At 44.6% G+C, this 26,239-nt stretch overlaps 1 protein-coding gene across 1 annotated transcript in view; it reads left to right on the forward strand.

Annotated features, from left to right (window-relative positions):
• Window positions 1-26,239, forward strand: part of LOC127227790 (transforming acidic coiled-coil-containing protein 2-like) — a 44,499-nt gene that overhangs the window by 7,315 nt on the left and 10,945 nt on the right. Inside the window, exons 3-4 of the mRNA XM_051192124.1 lie at window positions 5,552-5,608; window positions 15,151-15,251. Of these exons, the coding sequence (XP_051048081.1) occupies window positions 5,552-5,608; window positions 15,151-15,251 (158 nt within the window). The remainder of the gene's footprint in view (window positions 1-5,551; window positions 5,609-15,150; window positions 15,252-26,239) is intronic.

Below are 26,239 nucleotides of genomic sequence, written 5' to 3' on the forward strand. Positions count from 1 at the left end.
GATAAGGGAAAGTTTAGTTTTATAAGAACCTGCCCAGCTACCTACTGAGATGGTTCTTCCATTTCACAGTCCTCCTGCTAACAAATGGGGCTTCCTCTTGGATCCCATCCTCCCCGGTGCTGGGCATTGGCATTGGTCTAGATCTGTCATCTCACAGGTTCCTAGTGGTGTCTCACTATTGCTTTAGCTGGAACTTCCCTGATGATACATGATGACAAGCATCCTGTCTTGTGCTGTTCACCTTCATGTGTCTCCCTTGGTGAGCTTTCAAAGCCTTGGGCTCATTTTTAATAAGCTTGTTGGCTTTTTGTTTTGTTTTTTTGAGACAAGGTCTCACTATGTAGCTTTGGCTGATCTGGGACTTGCTATGTGGATCAGGGTGGTGTCAAGCTGGGATTTAAGAGATGGCCCACCCTGATCTGAATCTTACTATCGATTAAGGGCTCATTTCAAACAAATTTTGAATGGCAGTCCTCTGTCAGATATTTCTTTTGTGAATACTTTCTCCTAATCTCTAGTTTAGGTTCTCGTCCTCCTGAAGATGAGGGTTGGCTTGTTTGTGATTTTGACATTGTTTTGTTCATAAATGTCCATGTTCCATCTATATTTGTTTTTTTTTTCATTTTATTTATTTATTTTTGGTTTTTCGAGACAGAGTTTGTCTATATTGCTTTGGAGCCTGTCCTGGAACTAGCTCTGTAGGCCAGGCTGGCCTCGAACTCACAGAGATCTGCTTGCCTCTCCACCTCTATAGTGCTGGGATTAAAGGCATGCCTTCCTCTGCCTCCCAAATGCTTGGATTAAAGACATACATCACCACTGCCTGGTTAAGTTTGTTTTTTAAATAAACACCATTTATCAAGTTCAGACATTTAGTTTACTTACGATGTTTTAAAATCATTCAATTGGGTTTTGCTAGTAATTTTCCTTGCATCAGTCAGCATAATCATAGTATTTCCTTCCTTGCATACCTGCAATCAATCTCTACATACCTGCAATCAATCTCATGTGACCAACGGGTCTAAATATTTTGATACCATATTACAGTGGTTTTGTTGCTAATGTATTTCTGTGTCCAAGTTCATAAGGAAGATTATTTGGACCTGATTTTGGTATTTGAATATTATTAACCTCTCAAAATGGGTGGGGAAATGGTTACTTCTGTGTTTCTCAAAGATTATAGGAACAAGTCTTACATTTAAAAACATGTTCTCAACTGGGCATGATGGCATATAACTTTAACAGGAAGCAGAGGCAAGTGTATATCCTCAGAGTTCAAGGCCAGCCTGGTCTATGAAGCAGAAGACCCTGTCTCAAAAACCAACCAAACAAACACACAAACAAAACAGGGCTGGAGAGATGGTTTAGAGGCTAAGAGTATTAACTGCTCTTCTAGAGGTCCTGAGTTCAAATCCCAGCAACCATATGGTGGCTCACAACCATCTATAATGAGATCTGGTGCCCTCTTCTGCCCTGCAGGCATACATGGAGATAGAATGTTGTATACATAATATATAAACCTTTTTTAAAAATCCTCAAAACAATAAAAATATGTTAGCAGATAATTTCAATCATTTAAAAATACTCTGTGAGTCAGTAAAGGTACCTGCTGGCTGGGATTGGCTCAGGTCAGTCTTCTTGAACTTGCCCCTTACAGGAACATTCCATCATGAACTTGAGTGGAGGAGGGTATGGCCAACAGCTGAGAGCCCTTGAAGAGCACTAGACATACTTTGGCACCAATTCCTCCTCATATACCAGCTAGCTTCCCTTCTCTGGGGTTTTACAGCTTTGTATAAACTCCCATAGGTCTGTATAAAACCCATAGGACCTGCTGTTGGCTATGAACAGGCTGGAGCAGTAGTTCTTACCCAGGGGTCATGTTGTCTTCCATGGGAAAGGGTCATGTGGCAATATCTAGCAATAGTTTTATCACCACAGTGATAAAAAGTGCTATCAGTCTGTAGTTGGAAGAAGTCAGAATTCTGCAAAATATTCTACAGTCTTTAAAAGAATTATCTAACACAAACCATCAACCATGAGGGATGTCCCTAGACTAGTGGAATACTTGCTTAAGCTACTTTGACACAACCCTAGGGATGATGAACAAACATGCTGTGACAAAACACCATGGCCAAGGCAACTTGCAGAAGAAAGGATTTATTTGAGATGTATGGTTTCAGAGGGTTAGAGACCATGACCTTCATGGTTGGGATCATGGCATCAGGAAGGCAAGCACAGCACTGGAACAGTAGCTGAGAGCTTGGATCTTGAGACACAACCACAAGGTGTGCATGTGCAACACACAAACACACACACACACACACACACAATGGTATGTTGAAACTTTAAAAGCCCACACCCAATGACACACCTCCTCTAACAAGTTATACCTCCTAATCATTCTCAAAGAGTTCCACAAATCACAGACCATGTATTCAAACATGCACCTATGGAAGCCTTTCTCATTCAAACTACAATACCTGCCTTTTTCAAGATGAACTTCAACCTGAATATCAGCAGTTTAGGATGGCTTGCATTTTGTCCCCATTATTCCCACAAACCACGCTGTCTGGAATGAGATACTTCTTATGTACAGAGCATGAATTCCATAGAGATGGAACTCCTGGGTCATAGGGCAGGGACTTTCACAAGGCTCTTAATAGATATATTGCAAAATGCTTTCCAAAAAAGTGACGCTATCTTGCTCTTTGACCATCTCACTCTATTATCACCAGCAATGCTTCAAGGCTTTGCACTAGTTAAAAGTAAAGATGTTCTAGAGGTGAAATACCTTCTTCCCATTCTTTCCCTCGGTTCCCACCTCCTACCAGCTCCAACCCCATCCTCTATCCTCTAGCTCTGCCTTCCTAGAGTAGACAGGGGATGCTTTCTGGCTCTGGGAGTTTCCGTGTCTCCAGTCAAACTAGGCACAAGCCAGAGGGCCTTTGTAGACTTGTGTAAGGATTCCAGGAGCAGAATGATGTTTACCTTCCACAGAGAAGCAGAGGGATAAAGTGTGGGAATGTTTGGCTGCAGGCAGAGACTCCTCATGGAGATGAGGCCCTGGACTCATCTTTCTACATCTTCTACGCAGCTCTCCTGATATGACCACAGCCTCCTGAGTTCCTCAAACCCAATTCAGTATCTCTCATCATTCTGCTTCTCATCCTGCATTTATTTATTTATTTATTTTATTTATTTATTTATTCATTCCTACCTTCCTTTCTTTCTTTTTTTGTTTTTGAGACATGGTTTCTCTGTAGCTTTGGAGTCTGTTCTGGAACTTGCTCTGTAGACCACACTGGCTTTGAACTCAGAGATCCACCTGCCTCTGCCTCCTGAGTGCTGGGATTAAAGGTATGTGCTATCACCATCTGATTTGTCTTGCATTTCTCTTCCTGGGTAGCATGAGCTCTCCTGCCATCCAAAACCCAAAATCTGAAGGTCACCTGGACCTTCACTGTCTCCTTACACACCAATACATCATCCTATGATTGGTTAGTTAATTAGTTACCTGGCCATTTGACTTTGTGAATTTCTGTTTAGGCTTTTAAAGGATTCTAAGAGACCAGGTAGCCCATTTCTGCTAATGGTCAGAAGCAGAGAAGGGGTGCTGGCTTACAGAACTGAGATACCCTGTAAGGAGTATGGTTTTTCCGCCTGCCGCCGCTGGTCTTGTCCCGCCGCCATGCCACCAGCCCCAAATACTACACAGAGACTCTGTATTCGATACAATACTGTTGGCCTGGTTACTTGTTTCTTATCGGCTAGCTCTGCCTTAATTATTAACCCATTTCTGCTGATCTATGTATTTCTCTTACCGGGGAGCCGGCGGCATACAGCTTTCTCCAGACTCTCCATCTTGACCCTCTTTCCTGCTTCCTATTTCCTCCTTGTCTCCTAGTCCCTCCTATCTTCCTTTCCTATTGGCCAACAGTGCTTTATTATTAACCAGTATGAGAAACATATACAGAATGACATCTCCCATCAATACCCTTGACTTCAGTTGCAGTGTTAGCTGAGTTCAGGGCTCCAGTAGACAATACAGGAGCTCTCCCCTTTGGATCTTGCTCTATTTCTCAGTTCTGAGTGTTCAGGAGGTACCATCAGTCTAGGGAGGGAGGGTGCTGACAGAAGGTAAGTGTCCATGTCTTTACTAGCTAGTGGTCCAGCCTGACCTGCCCTCTGGGAAGAATCAGACCCAGTCTGAGCGTATTCTGTTCCCACTCTGGGATCACACACTGTGTCCACATATAAAAAAAGTCCACACAAAGTCCTATATCCACTCTGTAGGGCACAATGACAGCCTGTCAGCATTGCTTGGAGCAATTTCTTCAGGAACAAAGGAAGATAGATGCATCCTATCCTCTTGATCAACCACTTTCCCCCTTGACATTCCATGACCCTTTTATTTCATACCTGCAGCATCGGTAACACTTGTAACTGGTTTCTATGCCTCCCACACTGTCCTGTCCTGTCCAGTCCTGTCCTGTCCACACTTCCATTCCTTAGATTCTTCATCTATGAGGAATCGCTTAGCAGCGGCTCCCTTTACATTCTGCTTAAAATGAGTTCTTAGAAGAAAAGATGTGAGCTTTTGTGATCTTCCTGTTCCTAGATTACAAATCAGCTTTGTCACCAGGGCAAAGGTGATGGGAAAGTCTGCTGCATCCTGGTCCCAGTTGTCTCCCACATCTTCGTGTTGTAGATTTCCTCCCACTGGTGTCTGATTTGAGACAAGCTAGGATCATTCTGAAAGAAGGAACCTCAATTGAGAAAATGCCCCCACCAGACTTGCCTGTGAGCAAGCTGAAAATTTTTCGCACCCCATAAGCCTCTCTGCCTATGCAGTGATTCAAATCAGACCAAAGTCCAAGTTTAATGGATTCAGTGCTCCCAGATGGCCTTCCATCCCCCCCCAGAGAGGAGACAGGAAAGAGAGACTGGAAAATCACATGTCTATTTTCTGAGAGGCAGTTTAAGTACCTTGAGCATCTCTGGAGAAGGGGTCATCATCTGGTGGGCTTTCAGAGATGCAGCAGGGTTTGGAGGGAGACAGGGGAGGGGGCTTGGGTGGAACTTCCTCCATAATCTTCCAGACTCTTTGAGTATACAGATGCCAAAGGCTGGGGTGAAGCTTCCACCATAACGCACGCCTGTGGGGCAATTTTTATTTATTTATTTATTATTGATGAGGGAGGGCCGAGGCCACAGTAGGTAGTGCCACCCTGGGCTGGTGGTCTTGGGTACTGTTAGAAAGTGGGCTGAGAAAGCCATGAGGAGAAAGCCAGTAGTCAATATGCCTTCATGGCCTCTACATCACTTCCTGTCTTAAGTACTGTCCCGATTTATCTAGATGATAGACTACAAGCTGTAAAATAAAATAAACCCTTTCCCCCCACAAGTTGCAAAAACAATGTTATGTCATGGCAACAATAACCTTACCAGAGACAGTAGCCACAAGCTGGGAAGGAATGAAACTAAAGGTCCTGGAAGATGCGTCTTCTTCATGCCATGACCTAACAGGAAGACCCTTTGCTTTCAACAGGAGGACACTGGCTCACACAACACCATCCTGTGGCCTCCAAACCCTGTCCCCCCACAGGTACAGATGTGTGTACTTTACGCTGCTGGTCTTTCAGTTGTCTAACATCTAGGTGGCTGCTGACAATGGGCATAGCATGGGCACACGAATATTTAGCTTTTCCCTCCCTCTCTAATGCCTAGTCCTTCCATCCCTATTAAGTTGCAAAGCACACTAGAAATCAGCAATACGGCTTTAGAATTTTAGAAATAACCTGTTGAATGTGGCTGTCTGAGAACTGGCTTGCCAATGGGCTGTGGGATGCTGAATAAGGTTTGTATTGTCAACAGAAGAGAAGGCAGATGCTGGGAGCCAGCACTAATCCTCCCAAAGGCTTTGACTTTGATATCTTTTGTCCTAAAGAGAGGCTGGGAAATGGCGTGGTGGCCCTACCTTCCAAGCCAGTGGGCAAAATGATTTGTCATTAGAAAGATTCAATTCAGAGTCAGCTGTGGGTGTTATTGCATAGTAATGCAGCTGGCTGAGCCCATAGCCTCAGCTCTGGGTGTTCATTATCAAGGGAAGGGGAGCTTTCTGGAGAAGCTGTGCGGGTGAGTGCCTCTGGGTGTGGCCATGGGAGGCCTGTTCTACAATCCTGACCCAGCCCGTACAGGTGTGTCTGTCATCAGGTGATGTGATTTGCTTTAAAAAGCCACTCCACCCTGAAGGTGGCTGCCAGGTGGGTGTGCTCCAGGCTTGTGTCTCCCATAACCTGACAGTTCTGACATTGTGTGGCATCACAGCTGCCCCTACATGGTGAAGGCTGTTTGCACGTGCACTGTCCTCTGGCTTCTTCACAGTCCCATGAGTGAGCAGCCTGAGTGGATTGCTCACAATTTCCAGCAAAGGGGCCTTGGCTGTCAATCAGCTTGGCTATTTGAATGAGTGAAGGGGTAGGTATTACAACCTGGGTTTTGTAATCCTGGCAAACCTGGCCCTGCCTCTTTCCCACCTGCACATGGCAGGTGTATGTATGTACCCTGGCTCTTTAAAAGAAAAAGTCCACCTACTTCTGCTCTCCCCCTTTTCCTCTGAAGGGCAGACAGAATGTTTCCTGTCTCCCATACCCCCTTTTCTTCTGTCCTGTCTCTGTGTCTCTCTGTCTCTTTATTTCTTTTCTCTTTCCTTCCCTTATTTTCTTACCTCTCCCTCAGTAAAACTTTCAAGGAGTCGTGTCAACAGGTCTCCACGGACCTACCACTCGCAGTCCCAACCCATTACCGCTGGATTCCCAGCCCATTACGCTTTATTCCTAACATTGGCCTCCAGTAAGTTGCAAAAAAAAAAAAAAAAAAAAAAATACCGGGGCCAGGTGTTTTCAAGCTGAGTTCATCTATCCTTCAGGACTGGCCCAAGGTCAAGGAGGAAGTTGACGAGGAGAATCCAGGTCACCAACCAGCATAGCTTGCCTAATATGATCTGTATCTAAGGCTTGGAGTTAAAGTTGGAAGAAAGCTATCACTTCACATTTTCCTCGCAATCATTTTTCAATCTTACATATTTGATCAGAAGGTCAAGGCATTTGCCTACTCTCATAAATCTGTGACAGACTTGGGACAGCAGGCTGTCCTAGCACCAGGTCTAGGCTCCTAAGGGTACCTCTGCCAGGCTAGGAGCAGTATGGTCTTCTGGCTTAGGACACTTCACAATGGTCCATAGAATAGCCCAAGACTTAGGCACAGATCCCTATAAAATGACCATTTGTGGAGGCCCATCCCCCCAAACCCAAAGGAGAGGCAGGTGAACCCTTGCCTCATGGAATATACATGCAAACAGACAAGTGAATAAATAAATAAACCAGCAAGTAAATGAATGAACAGCCGGGGCAGCTTATGATAATGAATGCGAGCCAGGCACACAAAGACAATGCCATGTGATCCTACTCATAAGGACTTAAGAACCTGGGGGGGGGGGCTCTTCCAGAGACTGAGGAGGAGGCTGGGGAGCGGGGAGGTGGGGGAGGGGGGACGGACATCGAGAGTAGTCAGAGTACTAGCTTCCAGTGAGCCTGAATGAGAAGGAAGCTCTGTGACAGTAGGTAACAACTGCAAACTGTATTGATGACAAGCCAGAAGAAAGAACTCTTGAAGAATTTTTTTTTTCTGGGATTGCAGAGGTGCCTCAGAGTTCAGGAGCACATCCTGTTCTTGCAGAAGAGCAGAGTTCGATTCCCAGCACCCACATCAGGCAGCTGCCCAACTCTAGCTTCAGGGGACCCAACACCCTCTTTTGGTCTCCTCATGCACCTGAGTGTATGTGACACACAGATAGAGAGAGAGAGAGGCACACATATAAATAAATAAAAATTAAAAACAAATCTTTTTTAAAAAAAGAAATCTTTAAAATTTGATTATATTTTCATATATGTTGTATTTTTACCTTTATCCTTCACCCCCTCCTACTTCTACTGATTCCCTTTCTCTCCCCAACTAGTGCCCTCCTATTTCCATTTTTTCTCTTTGTTAGCCTTTGAGTTTTAGGGTACTTACAGAAACGTAGGTGAGGTATAGTTTATAGGCGCTTGAGCACCTTACCCTTATACCTTACACCTTATAGCACTCAAGAAAATGTTTCTCCCTTCTTACTCAACTATTAGCTACCCAGAGATCCTATCCTGCTCTGTGGTGGAATGTTTATAGTCCAAATCTGTGTCTACTTATTTATTTTTCTATTTTGAGACAGGGTCTCACTACATAGCCTTGGCTGGCCTGGAACTCACTTGGTACACCAAGCTGTCTTTGAACTTACAGAGATCTGTTTGTCTCTGCCTTATAAATCCTGAGATTAAAGGTGTGTACCACAACATCCAGCCTTATGTCTGTTTTGAATTAAATTTTTGGAGTATTTTAGACTTATTGAAAGGTTTCAGACAATGCAGAGAGCCCTGTCATCTCACCTGATACCTTTCATCTATGTCTGCTGAGAATTGGGACTCTTGCATGCTCACCATCCATTCAGGGAAGAACATGGACTCAGACCTGTTCGATGTCCTGGCTAGAGCCTGGACATGTGCTCCATCTCCCGTATTTGGCCAGCCTGGCAGTTATTTCTGAAATCTGACTCTTAATACCATGGGGATGACCTTTGATCTACTTCCCAGCATTCACCTGCACTTATTCTGCCCCCAGAAGCTTATTCAAAGAGTGGACAGTGTAGGTAGACACTCTGGGCATGATTGGGCCATGCTGATTAAGCATGCTTTAATTAATTTCATTGGCATGGTCTAGAGAGATGGAGCACGTTTAAAAGGTAAGAGCAGTGAAAATAATTTTTTTTTAATGGTAAATGCTTTACTCTTGACAGAGGATACTTTTAGGACCGGAAAGTTGCTGTCATTGTCTAAAGATTGCTTTAAGATACCCAAGAAAGGCTGTTTGTTTACTCAAGCAGTGACAGCCCAGAGCAGATGTGAAGAAGCAACTGGGCGGCTGGGTTGTCATGTGAGCGCTGCTTCCCATCTCTCCAGCCTGCTGTCTGGAAGTGGAGGGAGGGTAGCATGAGAAGCACTTGAGGTTTTATAGTGATCTGCTGACGCAGCAGGAATCCCGCACACAGTAGGTCTGTAGGTCTTAGGACCGCTGCTAAGAAGAAGCTGGAAAAGGGCATTCAAAGGCACTGTAGGAAAAGCAACAAAGGCATAAGTTTTCATCGAAGTGGCTACCAGACTAAGTAGAAATAAGCTGTGTGTCATATATTAGCAAACAGTCTAGGCTGCCTCTTTCATGCCAGATGCAATCCTAGGCATCAGATCTAGGCTCTTGGCTGCATCAGTTACAAAGGCTCTCGGTTGTTCTGGTACATGGTGGAGCATGGCAACATGGCAGAGATCATAAAGTAACTTTTCCCATCGTGTGCTAAAACTGAGTTGAGCATGGGGGTGTACACCTTTAATCCCATCCCTATGGGGGCAGAGGCAGATGGCTCTCCGGGAATTCCAGGCCAGTCAGGGATACATAGTGAGACCCTGTCTCTAAAATAAAAAAAGAGCATCCAGGTCCAAATCCACCACTTCATTCACGGTGCGCTTTGTGACCTCTGGTGAGTGGCCTAACCTCTCTGTTTATCTGGGTGTTTATTTAACAGGATTGAGTTAAATGTGGAGAACAGTTAAGAGAACACATCTAATAATGCATTGGCAATTTCCCATCATGGCAGCATGTTCTCTAAGTAATTGTTATTACTATTGGGGAAAGGGCAAACCTCCAGTCAGAAGACCTGGACAAGACCCCTCAGTTCCCTATTTCTTATCTAGAAAACATTTTTTACTGTCTGTTTAGTAAATAGTGATTTTGCAAGAGTCACTGAGGTGTCATTGGAATGCTTGTATACCATTTATATGGATTGCTCTGTTGCTTTTATTTTAAGATGATGACAACAAGGAGCAGAATGACAATTACTGTTATTTTGACAGAGGGGAGGGTTAAACACAGGCCAGCCTGTGTGCCATCACTGAGCTATGCTCCTGCCCTGCTGCTTTTCCTTTAATTCCGACCAGACTGGTTTCTGCTAAGAGAGCCTTGCTGTGCCAGCAGGAAAGCTGGGCTGATGAAAGAAGAAGGGCCTGGCCCTTTGATTCCTCCAGAGGTGGACTGAGTCCTTGTTCATCCACTTTGCCTTGAACTCAAACAGAGATCTGCAATCAGCCTCCTTCTCCTTTTGTCAGTCTGCCTGTGCCATTAGATGAACTGCTGTATTTCCAGAGCTACTTGAAAGAAACCTTGGTCAAGGAACACAGGGTAGGGGATTTATCTGCCAATTATTTGCAGAGTGTTCAGCACTGATACCATAGTAATGAGAAGGGAGCTGGCTGCGGGTGTTAAAGGTTGATACTTACAAGACATGCAAGCAAGAACTAGTTAGTGCTTTTAAAAATTTAAGACCCTGGAGCTGGGTAGATGGTTCAGAAGCTGTGAGTGTTCTCCCAGAGGACCTGAGTTTAGTCCTTAGCAACCACATTGGGTGACTCACAACTGCCTGTAACTCTGCTCCAGGAGAATCAGATATCACCATGGGCACCCATATACATGTGCACATAGTCAGATACAGACCCACCACTACCACCACCACCAACACACACACACACACACACACACACACACACACACACAAAGTAATAAAAGAAAATTTTATAAGTTCAAGACCCTGATATAAAAATGTCACTCTTTTTGAACTGTGTGGTTCTTGAGTTATCATAGAAAACCACTCATGAAAGCCTAGAGATACCGAATGGATGAGAAGCCTTCCCCTAAAGATCATAGAGTTTGAAATTCAAGTGATCCAAGGGTGTACTGTCTTTCTACTTCCCTGGGGATGGGTGTTTCCTGGGTGCTCAGCTGGGAGGCTGAGCCCTGCAGACAGGGCAGGGGACTCCCAGGGCAGTTAACTCCCAGCACTGCAGCAAGGACCTCTTCAAAGGAGAGGACCAGAGTGAAGCTTTTCTCTGCTTCCTTCTTCTCTTCCTTGTTGAGGTAGCCAGGAAAAGAAATGTCCTGTCCCAGCTCTGGGATCAGAGAGAAGCAGGACCACTTGGGCACCAGCTCCCCAATAATGACACATAGACTTATTATCAATTACAGCATCTTGGCCTGTAACCTAGGCTTGTCCCATTGGCTCTTATAACTTAAATTCACCTGTTTCTATTAATCTTCGTTCTACCACGTGGTGTTACCTCTTCTCTGTACGCCTGACTTGCCCCACTTCTTACTGTCATCTCCCATGCACCTCTCTCCCCAGAAGTCCCACCTTTTCTCTCCTGCCTAGCTATTGGCTGTTTAGCATTGTATTAAACCAATCACAGCAGTGCACAAATATCCCTGCAACAGGCCCATACTCTGTGGTCCAAGTTGTTGAACCTCTGAAAGCCTTGGCTCTAAAGCAAGGATGTAGATAGCATCCTCCTGTGAAGTGGTGATGATTTGCTGAGAGTTCATGAGAAGATGCCAGCCCTGTACCTGTGCTACTGAGTGCTTTATGAGCAGAAGCCATTGTTGCTCCTCTTGCCTGTAATTATTTGCTTTTTGAAAAAGGACCTTGTTCTGTAGCTTCAGGCTCACCATCCTGTCTCTGCCTCTTGAGGGTGAGTGTTATAAGCCGGCATTCCCTCTTCATCTTTCCATCTGTCAGCTAAAGCAAAGGGAGATTTTGTAGTGTACTGTCCATGTTCATGCCAGACCATCCAGGCTTTTGGCTATTGAGGTATCCTTCATTATTTATCTTTGGATACAGTGGAATAAACCCAAATAAAGAAGCAGGCAAAGCCAGGGAAAGACAACAGGGGTGAAGATCTCAAAAAGACCTCCAGGTCCAGATAGGGTAGATGGTTCATGCTCTGTCTTTCAGTAACTCCAAAATTAAGTTTCAAAGTTCTGCTGCCTGGAGGTTGGTTTTTGTTTTGTTTTGTTTTAGGTGGGGACTGGCGAGGCAACGCACATTCACACATGCACACAAGAGTATTCCTCTCTTGAGAGGCCTAGAGGCTGGGTGCCATTCCTACAGTGGAAGCCATTCTCTTGTGTCCCTTACATTTACACCCTCCAACCATGGTACTGGTGTATGTCATCCTAACCTGTGAGCAGCTCAGGGGAGAGACTGATGTTCCCCAGCCCACTTTATAGCCCATGGCAAGCTTTAGATGAATGTTTCTCGTGTGGTTAAATGAATCAACAGCCACTGAAAATAATTCTTCCCCAAACTGTCCCTGAAAGGACATACTCATCCAATGTTTTGCTACAGCAGGGTCCATGGTTTGAGCTGAGGAATTGGTTTGTTCATGAGAGGATTTCTGTGTCTCCAGTTGCCCCAGAAAAGTATAGGGACAGAGGTGTCTCTCTCTCTCTCTCTCTCTCTCTCTCTCTCTCTCTCTCTCTCTCTCTGTCTCTCTGGACAATGTGAAGGAACCATTGAGATGAGAAAGATGGTCAGCATTCAGAATCTTCTTGTCCAGGCTCTAGTACCCATTCCCACTACCCCTCATGATGGCCAGAACACCCCAAAAAGGCTCAGCTAGCTCTCAAACCATGCCTCCGACCCTGAAGAATGCCACCTTCCCCGTCATAAAGGCAAAGGCACCAGGACATCTTATTCTGAGGATTTGGATCATTTTCTAGATTGAACAAGAACAAACCAGGGCAGGAGGAAGGAGGCCACGTACTAACAGCCTTCTAAAGTATGTGTCACTGACGCGCCAGTTCTATGAGACATTACCAGGTGGGTCACAAACATGGGGTGGTCAGGAAACTTGAAGTATTCTGAGTTAAAATTCAGTAAATGAATCTGGTCAAGGTGGTAACATGCCTGTCATCCTAGCATTGGGAAGAGAGACAGAAAGACCACAAAATTCAGGCCTACCTGGGTTATATAAGAAGACTCCGCCTCAAAGGAAAAAAAAATTCCAGTAAATTATTTCATGTGGGACCTTTAAGATGTTACCATGCTCTGTGGATTTCTGAAAAATGGCCATGAAATGTAACACCTCAGACCCATTTTGCCGCAGAAAGCTTTGCATGATAGGTGTGTGGAAATCTTTTAGTTGCATATAGCAAATGTCCAGCTTGTACCAGAAAAGTAAAATAATGAGTTCAACACCTTTTTCAGTCACCTCTAGTTAGGTGGGCCAATGAGAATAGATCCAGGGGTCTGACACCCCAGAGTGCTGGCCTTGGTGTTACCCTAGTTTTGGTCCGCATGGTCTTCTTTCCCATGCTTGTGGGATGCCTTTTCTGCCATGACTAAGATCAAGGGACTGAGAAACCCACCCATCACTAGATCCTAAGATCTCTGTCCCTTCAAGGAATCCTGTGGAAGGACCTGGCCACTGTTAGGAGAAGGTTTTCCTGCTGGCCTGGACCCACCGTGGCACCAGCTCCAATTAACACACTGAGACTCTCTGTTTGATATAATGCTGTTGGCCAGGTACTAGTTTCTTATTGGCTAGCTCTGTCTTAATTATTAACCCATTTCTATTAATCTAAGTACTTCCACATGGTCTTATCTTACTGGAGACAGTGGGCCAGCGGTTCTGCTCTCTTCAGTCTCTCCATGTTGACTCCTCCCTACTACTTCCTCTCTCCTCCTTGTCTCCTAGTCCCACCTATCTTGCTTTCCTATTGGCCAACAGTGCTTTATTCATTAACAAATATGAGAAACACATTTACAGAATGACATCTCCCATTGGGTCACAGCTGTGTCTGTTCTTACTCTAGTGGGTGGGCAGGGGCATTGTGCTGTACATTTTCTTTCTTTCTTTTTTTGTATTCAGTTATACATTTTCCCCCACTCCCCTTCTCTCTTCCCCTCCTCCTCCCACACACCCCTGTCCCTGTGCTCCCAGTTCACTCAGGAGATCTTGTCTTTTTCCTCTTCCTAGGCAGATCCAGGTATGTCTCTGTTAGGGTCCTCTTTGTAACCTGGGGTTGTGCCCCAGGTCTGGTTGACCTTTGCTTTATGTCTAATATCCACTTATGAGTGAGTACATATTATATTTGTCTTTCTGGGTCTGGGTTACCTCACTCAGGATAGATTTTTCTAGTTCCATTTATTTGACTGCAAATTTCAAGATGTCATTGTTGTGTTGTACATTTTCTAAGAGGCAGAGGGCATAGGCGGGACATTTAAACAGGGGCAGACCATTCCCCAAAGGATGTGCTATTCAGTGGGGAGATGGGAGTACAAAGCCATTCCTGGGAAGACAAAACACAGTAACTGCCCTTTGGAAATACGGCTTGGGGTTTATGGAAGCCTCTTTCCTTCTCCTGACTTCTGAACTATGCCTCTGCAAGCATCACTGAAATTGAGTGTTAGAAAAAACATCTCATTTTTTTCTGTCCTGTGACTTAAATGCTGAGTTTGACGTACAATGGCTGGGAATGGAGATATGACACTAGAAGTAGACTACTTGCCTAGCATGCACAAGGTCCTGGGCTCAATCCCTACAACTGGTTTAAAATAGAGAGAGATACATAGGTAAAAATAAATTAACAAGGCAGTGGTGGCACACACCTTTAGTTCTAGCCCAGGGGAGGCAGAGGCAGGTGGATCTCTGAATTTGAGGCCAGCCTGGTCTACAGAGCGAGTTCCAGGACAGTCAGGGCTGTTATAGAGATAAACCCTGTCTCAAAGAAGAAAGAAAAGAAGAGCCCTTTTCCCCATGTCTACATGTATGTACATACATCATGTGCATGGCCAGGAGAGGATATTGGATTTATAGATGGTTATGAGCTGCCATGTGGATGCTGGGGGTCAAACCTGGATCTACCAGAAGAGCATCGAGTGCTCTTAACCACTGAGCCATCTCTCTAGCCCCCATGCTTGGTTTCATACTGAAGCAGTCACAGTGCTTGATTGGAACTGTGTGTTTGAAGAGATCTGTGCCACCTCTGCTCAGCTTTCCACATGTCCTCTATATATCTCGTCTAAGGCTCAGTAACCTGCCTGGCTGATGGCAGTGCTCTGGGAGGACCATAGGCTGTAGCGTGCACGTCTTCGGTCACAGGCTTATTGAAAAACATTGCTGTGGTTTTACAGATTTCTGAATTTCTTTCCAATATCTTTTTCTCCTGATTCAGAGGACTTCATCAGTTCAGAATCCAGGAGCATTGCAACTGGCTGGGAACAGTGACTCTCTACAGAAGAAGCAGGGGGACTCGATTGGAACTGGTGCTGGCAGGTAGGGAGCTGGCTGTGGAGCATGGGCAGATGCAGCCTGCAGCATGATCCACTCAGTGCTTGTTTCAGCCCTTGCTTTAATGCATTTGTGTTGGGAAATCCAGACATGTGAGAAGTCCTAAGTGGCTTGCTTTCAGACCAATGATTCATGGAACACTCTGTGGTTGGTTTAAGCCTGCAGGGATTGGAAAATTCATAGTTTTCCTGCCCAAAGATGAAACCATACATTTCTATTCCAGCAACGTTTCAAGTAATTTATCTTCCAAGTGAGTGAGGCTTCCAAGGGGCTTAATATATGATTGTATGCAGTCTGTAATTCAGGGTGGGGGCAGTTGAGGTATGGCACTTGGAGCCACAGAACACAAAATTCAGGAGGCCCTTCCTCAAGCCACCCAGGGAGGCTGGCGGATAGAGTCCAGAAGCCAATGCAGCCATATTGTGGACATGGCATGTGGCCAGTCCAAGAGTAGCTCCTCATTATGACCATGGCCAAGACTGGCTTTCATGGCTTCCTACTAAACCTTTCTCTACCCGGTGTTCTGCAATCTCGATTCTAGAGGCATCCATGAATTGAAAGCAAGTAGATGTGAGTATTTGGTCCCCAGCAGGGACACAGGCCAAGCAGAGTGGAGTCAATTAGGGACCACTTGTGGGTTCAAGTCATGAATAGGCCTTAGATCTGGTTAGTGTAACACTCTTGAAGAGCTCCCAGGAGTCTGTAATTGCAGGCCCTAAAGGAACAAACAGGAGCTCCTTAAACCAAAACTTCAAAATCCAATGGTCAGTCCCTGTCACAGATAGTGATACTAGGTCATGGCATGTTTTGTCATAGCATCTTCAAGCCTCTATGTAAAAAGTGACCATGTTTTATTTTGGATATGTAAAAGTGGCCCCTAGTGGCAGGAATTACAATGTGCAGAGGGTGAGTGTTTTCTTGGGTAGTGGTGTCCAGAGGAAATTCTTGCTTCTTCTTGGCATGAACATTGAATTTCTTTAGAGAAATAATCAGATGAAGCACAGTATTTTGTTGGGTCACAAGAGTGGGTTTTTTTTTTTTTTTTTGAGTCAGGCTCTCACTATGTAGCCTTGGCTGCCAGGAACTCTATATGTAGACCAGGCAGAATCCACCTGCCTCTGCTTCTGGGGAGCTGGGATTAAAGGCATACACCCCTAGGGTGGTCACAGGAGTGATAATTTGCATTGCACCCATGACCTTTGTCATCTCAGCATGGGAGTTGCCTTGTCTCCCCAGATCTCTATCCTCTGTTCCCTGTTCCCAAGCAAATAATAGGACAAAACTTTTAGTAGTCAGGGATCTAACCAGACTTCTAGGTTGGCTCTGATGACATGAGACTAATAGTTTTTTTTTTTCTGGGATCTCACATGCAGGAACCCACTACTAGCTGAGACTCAAGGCCCAGCTTCCTGCCCCATCCTCAGGGAGCCCTGGGGTCTCTAAGGAGACTGGGGACACATTCCCAGCTTGTGTCACAGATGGCTTTCTGAGTAACTGCATCTTAAAGCTCTTTTGTTGTTTGTTCCTCAGTGTTAGTTAATTATTATTTTTCTCTAGAAGAACTATCTCTCCTGGGCATGTGAACTGAGCATGAAAGAGATGGCAGGTGTCTAGGAACAGGCAACATCTAAGTCACAACTGCAAACAGGTCAGTTCTCAATAAATTAGTGCTTGTCCCTGTGCAGGGTTAGATTTCATCCCAAATCTACACGGGCCCCGTATGCTTCATGCACTCAGGATGTTTGTAGGAGGCAAGATGGGGCAGGGCTGCTGTGTGAGTCACAACAGTCTTGACATCTCTCAGAAGGATAACAGTATAATACTCACTTGCATATGAGTGCCAGACACCATGCCAAATGAGCTATGGCTACAAAATGAAAATTTGTTTTCTTTGAACCAATTCAGCTCTGATTCTGAATCCTTAACTCTGCCAGCTGGCAGGAATTCCCTTGGGGCACTCCTATTTATTTATTTATTTGTTTATTTGTTTGTTTTATTGAGCTAAGGCCTCTCTCTACAGAGACCTGGTTGTCCTAGACCAGGCTGGGCTAGAATTCAAAGAGATTCGCCTACCTCCATCTCCCGAGTGTTGGGATTAAAGGTGTGTGCCACCACAACACCCTGCCTGATGTTCCCTCTCTAAAGTCTGGTGTACTGACGCTATCCTCTGACCTCTACTCCCCCATACCACCACTAAGATACCCATTGGTCCAGCCACATTATCCACTGACCACACAACTATACTGCCTCCCTATAACCTTTACCACATGACCATTCCCTTGGGGCTGCTTCCTCAATGTTCATCCATCTCTGAAGCAAGCTTTCTTGTCAGACTATCTTTGGATCACCAAATCCCAAATAATGACATGGAGACTTATTGTTAATTATGAAAGCTTAGCCATTAGCTTAGGCATGTTTCCAGCTAGTGCTTATAATTTAACTAACCCATATTTTTAATCTACATTCTACCACATGGCTCAGTTCCCTCTCCTCAATACGGCATGTCCGACTTGCTCTGAGTCTGCTGATGAAATCCGTGTGCCTAGATCCCTCCTCCTCTTCCTCTCTCTCCCTGGAAATCCCGACTATCCTCTGCTGCCTAGCTATTGGCCATTCAGCTCTTTACTACACCAATCACAGCAATGCATCTCCACACAGTGTACAAATATCCCAGAGCACACCTCTGAGCCCCAGAACATGGTTAGAAAGCCAAGGGGAGAATTCTCACCATGTACCCTCCCCAGCTCCCCGTCTATCCCACCCCACCCCCACTTTCATCCTCACCTCCATCCAGGACTTTTTTCTGCTCTCTCATCTTTAAATTCATTTGCCTCCTCTGGTGGCCTAATTGTACAACCAGTATCCACTCTGAAAGGATACAGGGTTTTTACAGAAGCTAGGAATAGCCATGAACTTCAGACTGTGTTTTCTAGTTGCAAAGGCTCCAGAGATGAGAAGCGCAGGAAAGTCTGCAGCAGCTGAGCTGTGGGAGGAAAACAGTTACCCACCTTATCCTTTGGTCTCTGCAACTGTGATTTCAACCTGCCGTGGACAGGAAAAAGTACATGTGTATTAAACATATACAGATTTAAAAATTATTCCCTAAACAATATAGTGGGGCATTTATTTTCATTCTGTTAGATAAAACTAGTATATAGTCATAGTGGAGTGGAGCCCATTCTGAACCCCACATTTGAGGCAGAGGCAGAAGGCTCAGTGTGAGTTAGATGACAGTGTGGGCTTCAACAGAGTATATAGCCAGATTTTGTTTAACAATAAAAATCAGATACATTTTAAAAAAGGAATCAACATGATTTAAAGTATCGGAAGGAATATACTGTGAATTTGAGTAGTAGGGACTTGAACACTCTCTGATTTTGGGGAGCCCTAGAGCCAGTTCTCAGCAAATATGGAGAGAGAATATATAGAGGAAAAGGCACAAATTAATATTACCAAAGAGGTTCTCAGCCCAGGCCATATCTTCACACTACAAACAAGGACACAGACTTGGAGCACTGCCTGATCTTCATTAGTGGTAGAAATTCCACTGTTTGCCTCAAGAAGCATCCCCCTCTCTGAGCTGAAGTAGAACCAGGGTCTTACATGGCCCCCAGGAGTAGATTCCTTACCTAGAGAGGCACTTGTCCAACTGCCTTGCTTCCAGATTGCCACATGGTGTCACTGTTAGAACTTGACCTTGCATAGTCCAACCTCATTACATGTCCATCCCTGCCTGAACTTGGGTTCCTGAAGGAAGTCAGTCCTGCCCTCCTCCCCACAAGAGCAATGCTAGCTTAATCCAGGTAATACCCCTGCCTGCTCCCATGTCTATCCAACATGGCTGGCCTGGATGTCTGCATCTGGACTGGTTTCAGGCCCATTGCTTCCTACAGCCCTTCTCTCCTTAGATACCACCAACTAAGAATGGTAACCCTACAAAATGCAGCTGACCTTGTCACATAGCCTTTGTAGAACAGCAGAACAAGGAGGCTGAGGGAAGGAAGAAGGGCAGTAGTCCCGGGACTTCTTTGGAGAAACTTCTGCTCGGTTGAAGTCATGCCACAGAAAAGAGTTCAGGATTCAATATGGAGCAAAGTTAGAGTTTAATGAGAAAAAGATTTTAAAATATATTCAAGGGTCTGGAGAGAAGACTCAGCAGTTAAGAGTGCCTACTGCTCTTGCAGAGGACCGGAGTGCCGGCCCCAGCACCCACATCAGGTGGCTCACAATTGCCTGTAACTCCAGCTCCAAGGTATCCAGTACTCTGGTCTGTCTTTTGTAGATACAGGCATCCACATACATATACATACATACATACACACATGAGTAAAAATAAATTAAGCATGTGTGTTATAGAGAAGAAAGATGTTCATAAGAGAAACACTCAAGACACAGAGGCAGGATTCTCATCTTAATACTAGTTACATAGGGAGATATAGGGGGCTCCTGAAGTCACTGTTTATGGAGTTTCTTTCATAATTGCCTTATTTATAGGGGTGTAGACGTGCCATGGTACACTTAGGAGGGTCAGAAAACAACTTGTGGGAGCTGGTTCTCTCTGACCAGGTGGTTCTCGGGGATCAGACTCATGTCACCCGGCTTGGTGGCAAGTGCCTTTACCTGATGCTTCACCTTGCTGGCTCTAGTCACAGCATTTATAAGGAACTTTTTTTCTTCTTCTTTAATGGGAATGAGATCATAAGGAAGTCTCTCAGATACATTGGACAGAATTATAGTCTGATTAAAAAAATTATAAGTCAAGAGGTCAAAGGACTCCTTACTGTAAGAAGGTAACCAGGAAGGTAAGGCATTTGTTTTTACTGTAAACAAGGTTCATAATCTCAACAAATTACTGTTTACAGCTGGCAAGAGTACTGTGACTCTCAAAAGTCACCTTAGCTTAGGCCTCCAGCATGGTTGATTGCTAATTTTACATTCTCATTTGAAATCTCTGTAGGAAAACAAAAAACAAAAACAAAACAAAGAAAAAATTATTGCTGGGTATGATAACACGTGCCTTTAATGCCTTCTGCAGAGACTCTGGACCTCTGTGAGTCTGAAGCTGGACTGGTCTGTGATGTAAGTTCTAGGCCAGTTTAATCCTGTCCAATGTATCTGAGAAACAACCCTATGACCTCATAGTGTTCCCTGGGGGTGGGAGGAAATGGTGAGTCAGAGATGCTAAGGTTTGAAAACAACAACCCCCAAAGAAGCCCAGCAGTCTGCTTGCTAGCAAGTGCGGGAGAAACTGATCAGCGTAGACATGGTGAAAGAAAGATGAAAGGAGAAACTCCCTGGGAAGGCTCCTGGTCTGGCCTTTATTTAAGCAAACCCCTGGTAGTAGAGAAGAGTGACAATTTAATGGGGGTGATTATGGTCCCAAATCCTAGGAGGTCCTTGCTGTGGTTTCTATGATTTATACAGCTATTCCCAGATAGGCCAGTTCATCCCGGCATTCTTATTTCAGTGAGTTTAAACCATATTGTAGAGCAGAGGAATGGAGCAGGGCTGGGATGGACCTTAGTAAACGCACCCACGGTGTTACAATTGAAAAAATGGCAGGAAGGAATCATACCACACAACAGGGCTCAGGGCTCACTGGAGGGCTTCTTTATTGGGGAAATGGAAAAGGGGGAGGGGGAGGGGAGGGAGGAAGGGAGAAGGAGAGAAGGAAGAGAGAAGGAGGGGCATAGTCTATGCTCAGAGACCAAATAGTCAGGACCCTGAGTCCTGGCATGTGCATATCCTGCCAGGTCCCAGGGGCAGGCCAGTGCAGGTGCCTGAATGTTAACACACAGGGTGGGGAGCAGCAGTGGTCCTGATTATAAGATTTACCCGTGTGCTGGGTAAATGTAGCAACGCCCATGCCCCTGTCAGTCCTGCAGCATCAGTGCCTGGGCTCTTCCCCTGAGCAGGACAGAATCAATGAACTTCCCTGAATGGCAGTCATGTGTCCTTGACTGCTGTGTGCTAGATGTGAGGTTCAAGACTGAACACATCCCCACACACATGCATATAGACGACTGAGGGAACCCTGGGAGGAAAACGAGGCTCATAGAGGCTAGACAACCTACCCGGGCTCACACAGGCAGGACGGGGCATAACATGGTTGATGCCACCCCAAACCCAGACCTATAACCAGACTCACTCTCAGAAGGGCCTGAAAGTGTGTTGTGGTCTTCATAATTACAACGGAAGACCCAGTCAATCTTTAGTGTCTAATTTCCCTGTGAAAGAACAGTCAGATCTTAGCAAGAGAAAAAAAAAAAGAGATTTGATCTGAGCTTTGAGCCTCTGTAGGATCAGTTCTTTGGGTCCCAGGCACCCGCCTGGCAGCAGGCTGCACTGTCCTGCTATCCACCTTTTACAACCTCCCAGCTCTCCTGACTTCTCCCTACAGGAAAGAGTCAGCTTGCCTTTGTCCTTCTGACTCATTGTTTACCTCTGGCCAGAAGGAATCCTGGGCGGGGAATGGAAGGAAGGCAAGCAACAGGCACCTTAGCTGCTGACTGGAAGTGACCCAGCTAAGTAGGTCTTAGCTGCTGGCTGGAAAAGGAGCTTTCGGTCTGCTGTCTGCCCATCTGTGGGCAGCAAGCCATTTTAAGCTTTAAAAAGAGGAAAGGGAGCATTTTTCCGTCGTGAGACAATACCCATTCATTGGGACTGCTGGAAACAGAGGAGAGTAGAAAGCAGAAAAACTCTCCTGCTTTTCCTATATGAATAACTACACTTAAAATGATAGTGTCTTCGATGCTTTTCTGGGTTTACTGTCTAGTTCTTTTCTCAACTGTGAAAAAGCTACATTTTTTGCATATATATATATAATATATATGTATATGTATATATATGTAGATATAAACACACTTGCCTTACATGCATATATATATATATATATATATATATATATATATATTTAAATAATAGGGTATTTTAAACAGGTTTAGATATACAGAAAAGTTTTGAAGACAATATAATGGCTGGAGAGATAGATCAATAGTTAAGAGCAGTGGACTTAAGTTTGGTACACAGCACTCATGTGCACCCACACACACACCCATACATACATAATTTAAAAAAAAATCAGAGGAATGGGCCACAGTGCCTGGCTTTTAAAACAGTGAAGAGGAGGAGGAGAAGGAAGAGGAGGAGGACAGTATAGAAAGTCTCCAGGCACCTTGCTCTCCCTTCTCTAAACGGTTTCTGCTTTTATGAATATCTTGGATTAACTGGTATGTTTGTTCCCTGTAAACAGACAGTTCCCAAATAACCACTCAGAGGCTTATATTAAACACAACTGCTCGGCCAGCAGCTCAGGCTTATTATTAGGTAGCTCTTACATTTAGGTTAATCCATTGCTATTAATCTATGTATTACCACATGAATGGTGACATCTTGCTCCCCATCAGCTGGCTGGCGTCTCTTCTGACTCTGCCCTTCTTCATCCCAGTCCTCAGTTTGATTGTCCCACCTAACTTTATCCTGCCTTGCTATAGGCCAAACAGCTAAATTACCCAATGAGAGTAAAATATATCCACAGTATACAGAGGGCTTATTACACAGCATTTTCCTCTTTCTGTGTAATTAAAAAGTCAGGTTTTAACTCTCACGGTTCCCATCATTGAACCAATACTGCAGCATATTATTCCCCACAGTCCAGCATATACACTCTCTAGAGTTGTTTTTTATTTGCCCATCTCTTCTGTTTTTATTATATTTGTGATTCTTTTTATTCCCTTTTGACTGCGTGGCTACAATTATTTGATTTTCATGGCTGCTTTAAGAACTACCATATGTATTGTTAGTGTATCATAATCTGCTTTGAAGTGATGGGATAGCGTTTCTGTGTACATTAGGAGCATCTTGCAAGAGTAACCTTCTAGGGGTTGGCGACACAGCTCAGTGCTTAAGAGAAATTGGCTCTCCCGGAGGACAGGATTGGTTCCCAGCACACACACAGCAACTCACAACGGCCTGCAGCTCCCGTTTCAGGGGAATCTGATGCCCTTTTCTGGCTTTCATGGGCAATGAATGCATGCACATGGCACACAGACAAGGGTGCAAGAATACTTAAATCCTATAAAAGAGAAAAGAACAAACTCTCACTTTGTCCCTTTTGGTCTTTCTTCTATTGTTGTTGCTCATTTCATTCCTGTGCAAGTTACAGATACAGCAATAGATTCTTTTGCTTCCAACACCTAGTTATCTTTTGAACGAGATTTAGAATATAAGGGGGAAAGGCTATGTGTAAAGTGCCCATTTGTTGTTCCTTGGTGTGGGATCTCATCATCATCGTCTGGTATTCTTTCCCTGGTGGTGAAGGGCTTCCTTTAATGTTTCTTTTTGTTTGTTTTGTTTTGTTGTTTGTTTGTTTTTGATTTTTCAAGACAGGGTTTCTCTATGTGGCTTTGAAGTCTTTCCTGGAACTCACTCTGTAGATCAGGCTGGCCTCAAACTCACAGAGATCCAGAGTCAGGCAGATCTCTGAGCTCCAGTTCAGTCAGGGCTAAACAGTAAGACCCTATCTCAAACAACAACAATAAAAACAAGAGTAAATCTGTTGCTGTTTCATTCTTTTCTCTTTCTTTCTTTCTTTCTTTCTTTCTTGCTTGCTTTCTTTCTTGCTTGCTTGCTTTTTTTCTTGCTTTCTTTTTTTCTTTCTTTCTTTCTTTCTTTTCCTTTTTGAGACAGGCTCTCACTCTCACTATATAACCCTGGCTAGCCTGGAATTCACAGAGATCCACCTGCTTCTGTTTCACTGGAATTACAAATATTGTCCCACCACACCTGGCTGGTTCATTCTTTTAGCTTTAACTTGTTTAAAAAGTATCTTTATCCCACTTGTATTTCAGAAAGATACTTCTCTGAGCAAAGCATTCTCAGTGGACAGGTTTTATTGTTGTTTCTCTATCAAGCATTACCCCACTCAGCTTATTATTTCTGATAATAAATTTGCTATCATCCTTAACTCTGTTCTTTTGCTCCTCTAGCCACTTTACTATTTTATTTCTCACTATCATTAAGCAATTTGATGGCGATCTACCTTGGTGCAGTTTTTTGCTGTTTCTGGCACATATAGCAGATACCCTTGCTATGACACAGGTTTACTATTTAAAGTGAATTCTGAAACTTTTCAGCCTCTGTTTCCTCAAAAATTGCCTTTCATTTACTGTCTGCCTCTGAAGACTCCAGTTACACATGCATTAACCCTCTGGCAGCCGCCGCCTCACATCTCACTAGAAATTCTGTGCTTCTCCCTTAGTGTATGTCCTCTGTTTGGACATTTCCATCACAGCCTTTGTCTCTGCAGAGTCGCAGGGTTGAATCTACCATTCTCATTTCAAGTGGCTGCTTTCGCCCCTGAAAATCAGACCTGGGTTTTGTGTTGTTTTGTATGTCTGTCTTTCTGTCTGTCTGTCCGTCCGTCCGTCCGTCCGTCCGTCCGTCCGTCCGTCCGTCCGTCCGTCCATCCATCCATCCATCCATCCATCCATCCATCCATCTATCTATCTATCTATCTTTTTCATTTCTGTGTTTGAGAGGCTCAGACTTTCCTCTAACTCATATCAAATATAGTTATCTTCTTTCTGGGCATCTGAGGATTAATCCCAGGTCCTGTACTTGCTAAGCAAGCACTCCTCTACTGGACTGTGTCCCTAGTGCTGGGACACCTTTTGTGAACCCTGGGTCGGTTTTGACGAGTTGTGTTTTCTTTTCATCACGGTTCATCTGTCGCTGCTTCTTTGCATGCCAGGCATTGTGAGCTTTAAGCTTTTGGGGAGTAGATATTTTTATATTTCTATAAATATTCTTGAACTTGGCCATGGGACAGTTATTTGGAACAGTTCAGTCTTTTGAATCTTGCTTGGAAGGTGGCGCCACTGCCATGTTTATGTGAGGTTTCGTTTCCCACCATGGAGACCAAGCCCTTCTTGGTCCCCTGACAGATGCCCTGTGAGCTATGAACATTTTCCACTCTGGCTGGTGGGAACCAAAAACATTCCCAGCTCTGTGTTCCTCTAGGTTTACTCCTCAGTCATTCAGCTGGCGTATATCTCTTCTCAGATGATCTCTGTATGGGCACATGCCAGTTGTGACCTCTCCTAGAACTTTCTCTCTGCTCAGCCTTCTCTCTAGCACTCACTTTGGCCTGGGATTTCTAGCTGTCTTGTCTCCCTAGACACCTACCTCTGTCTTCTCAAGGTAAGGAGACTGCCAGTCTTCATCCACCTCTAGCCCCTATGTCACCTTGCCCAGCCCTAGGCTGGGGACAGCAGGGCAGTTTTTCGTTATCTACAGGGGTTTCCATCTCTTTCTCCCCATCTCACCTTTAGTGGTCATTTCTGTGACTGAGAACTCTTTTCTGATTAGTAATTCTTGCTATGACATTTTGCAGCTCAGGCACTCTGAAAACATTGAAGCAGCCTATCAAGTTTCTAAGAAAGAAAGAAAGAAAAAGTTGTTTTATAACTAGAGATGCAGCAAAACACCTGGGACTTAATCTGGAAAGAGTGAGGAAAAAAAAAAAAATAGAATACGGGTAGATTTGGTGGGCAAAAGTTGTCTCTCTCTTCTCTCTAAAAGCTCCTGTATCATAGGCATGTGCAGTCCCCTGGGTCTGTTTATGGTCTCAGATGCCGACTCTGACAGCAGTTAATCTTTCCAAGATCAGGCCCGCAGCTGTGGCAGTGCCGGAAGGAGGCTGAGATGTCTTTATGGCTTTGATATCAAAGCAGCTTGGTTCCCAATAATGTGGACCCATGGCCTCCCACTCTCCCACCACATAGGTTATAGGTCAATGACTCGCAAGGAGACAAATAAAATAGATGGGGACTGAGGTCTAGTCTAAAAGGAATCCCTTAGTCACATTTTGAGCTCTGTAAACAAGTACACAAGTGGCATCTCATTGAGAGAATGCATCAAATTCTCTGATCAGTCCACAGAAGAGCACTGGCCTGGGTTTGATCCCTAGCACT

The sequence above is a fragment of the Phodopus roborovskii genome, unplaced genomic scaffold (assembly GCF_943737965.1).
Source record: "Phodopus roborovskii unplaced genomic scaffold, PHOROB, whole genome shotgun sequence".
NCBI classification, from domain to species: domain Eukaryota; kingdom Metazoa; phylum Chordata; class Mammalia; order Rodentia; family Cricetidae; genus Phodopus; species Phodopus roborovskii.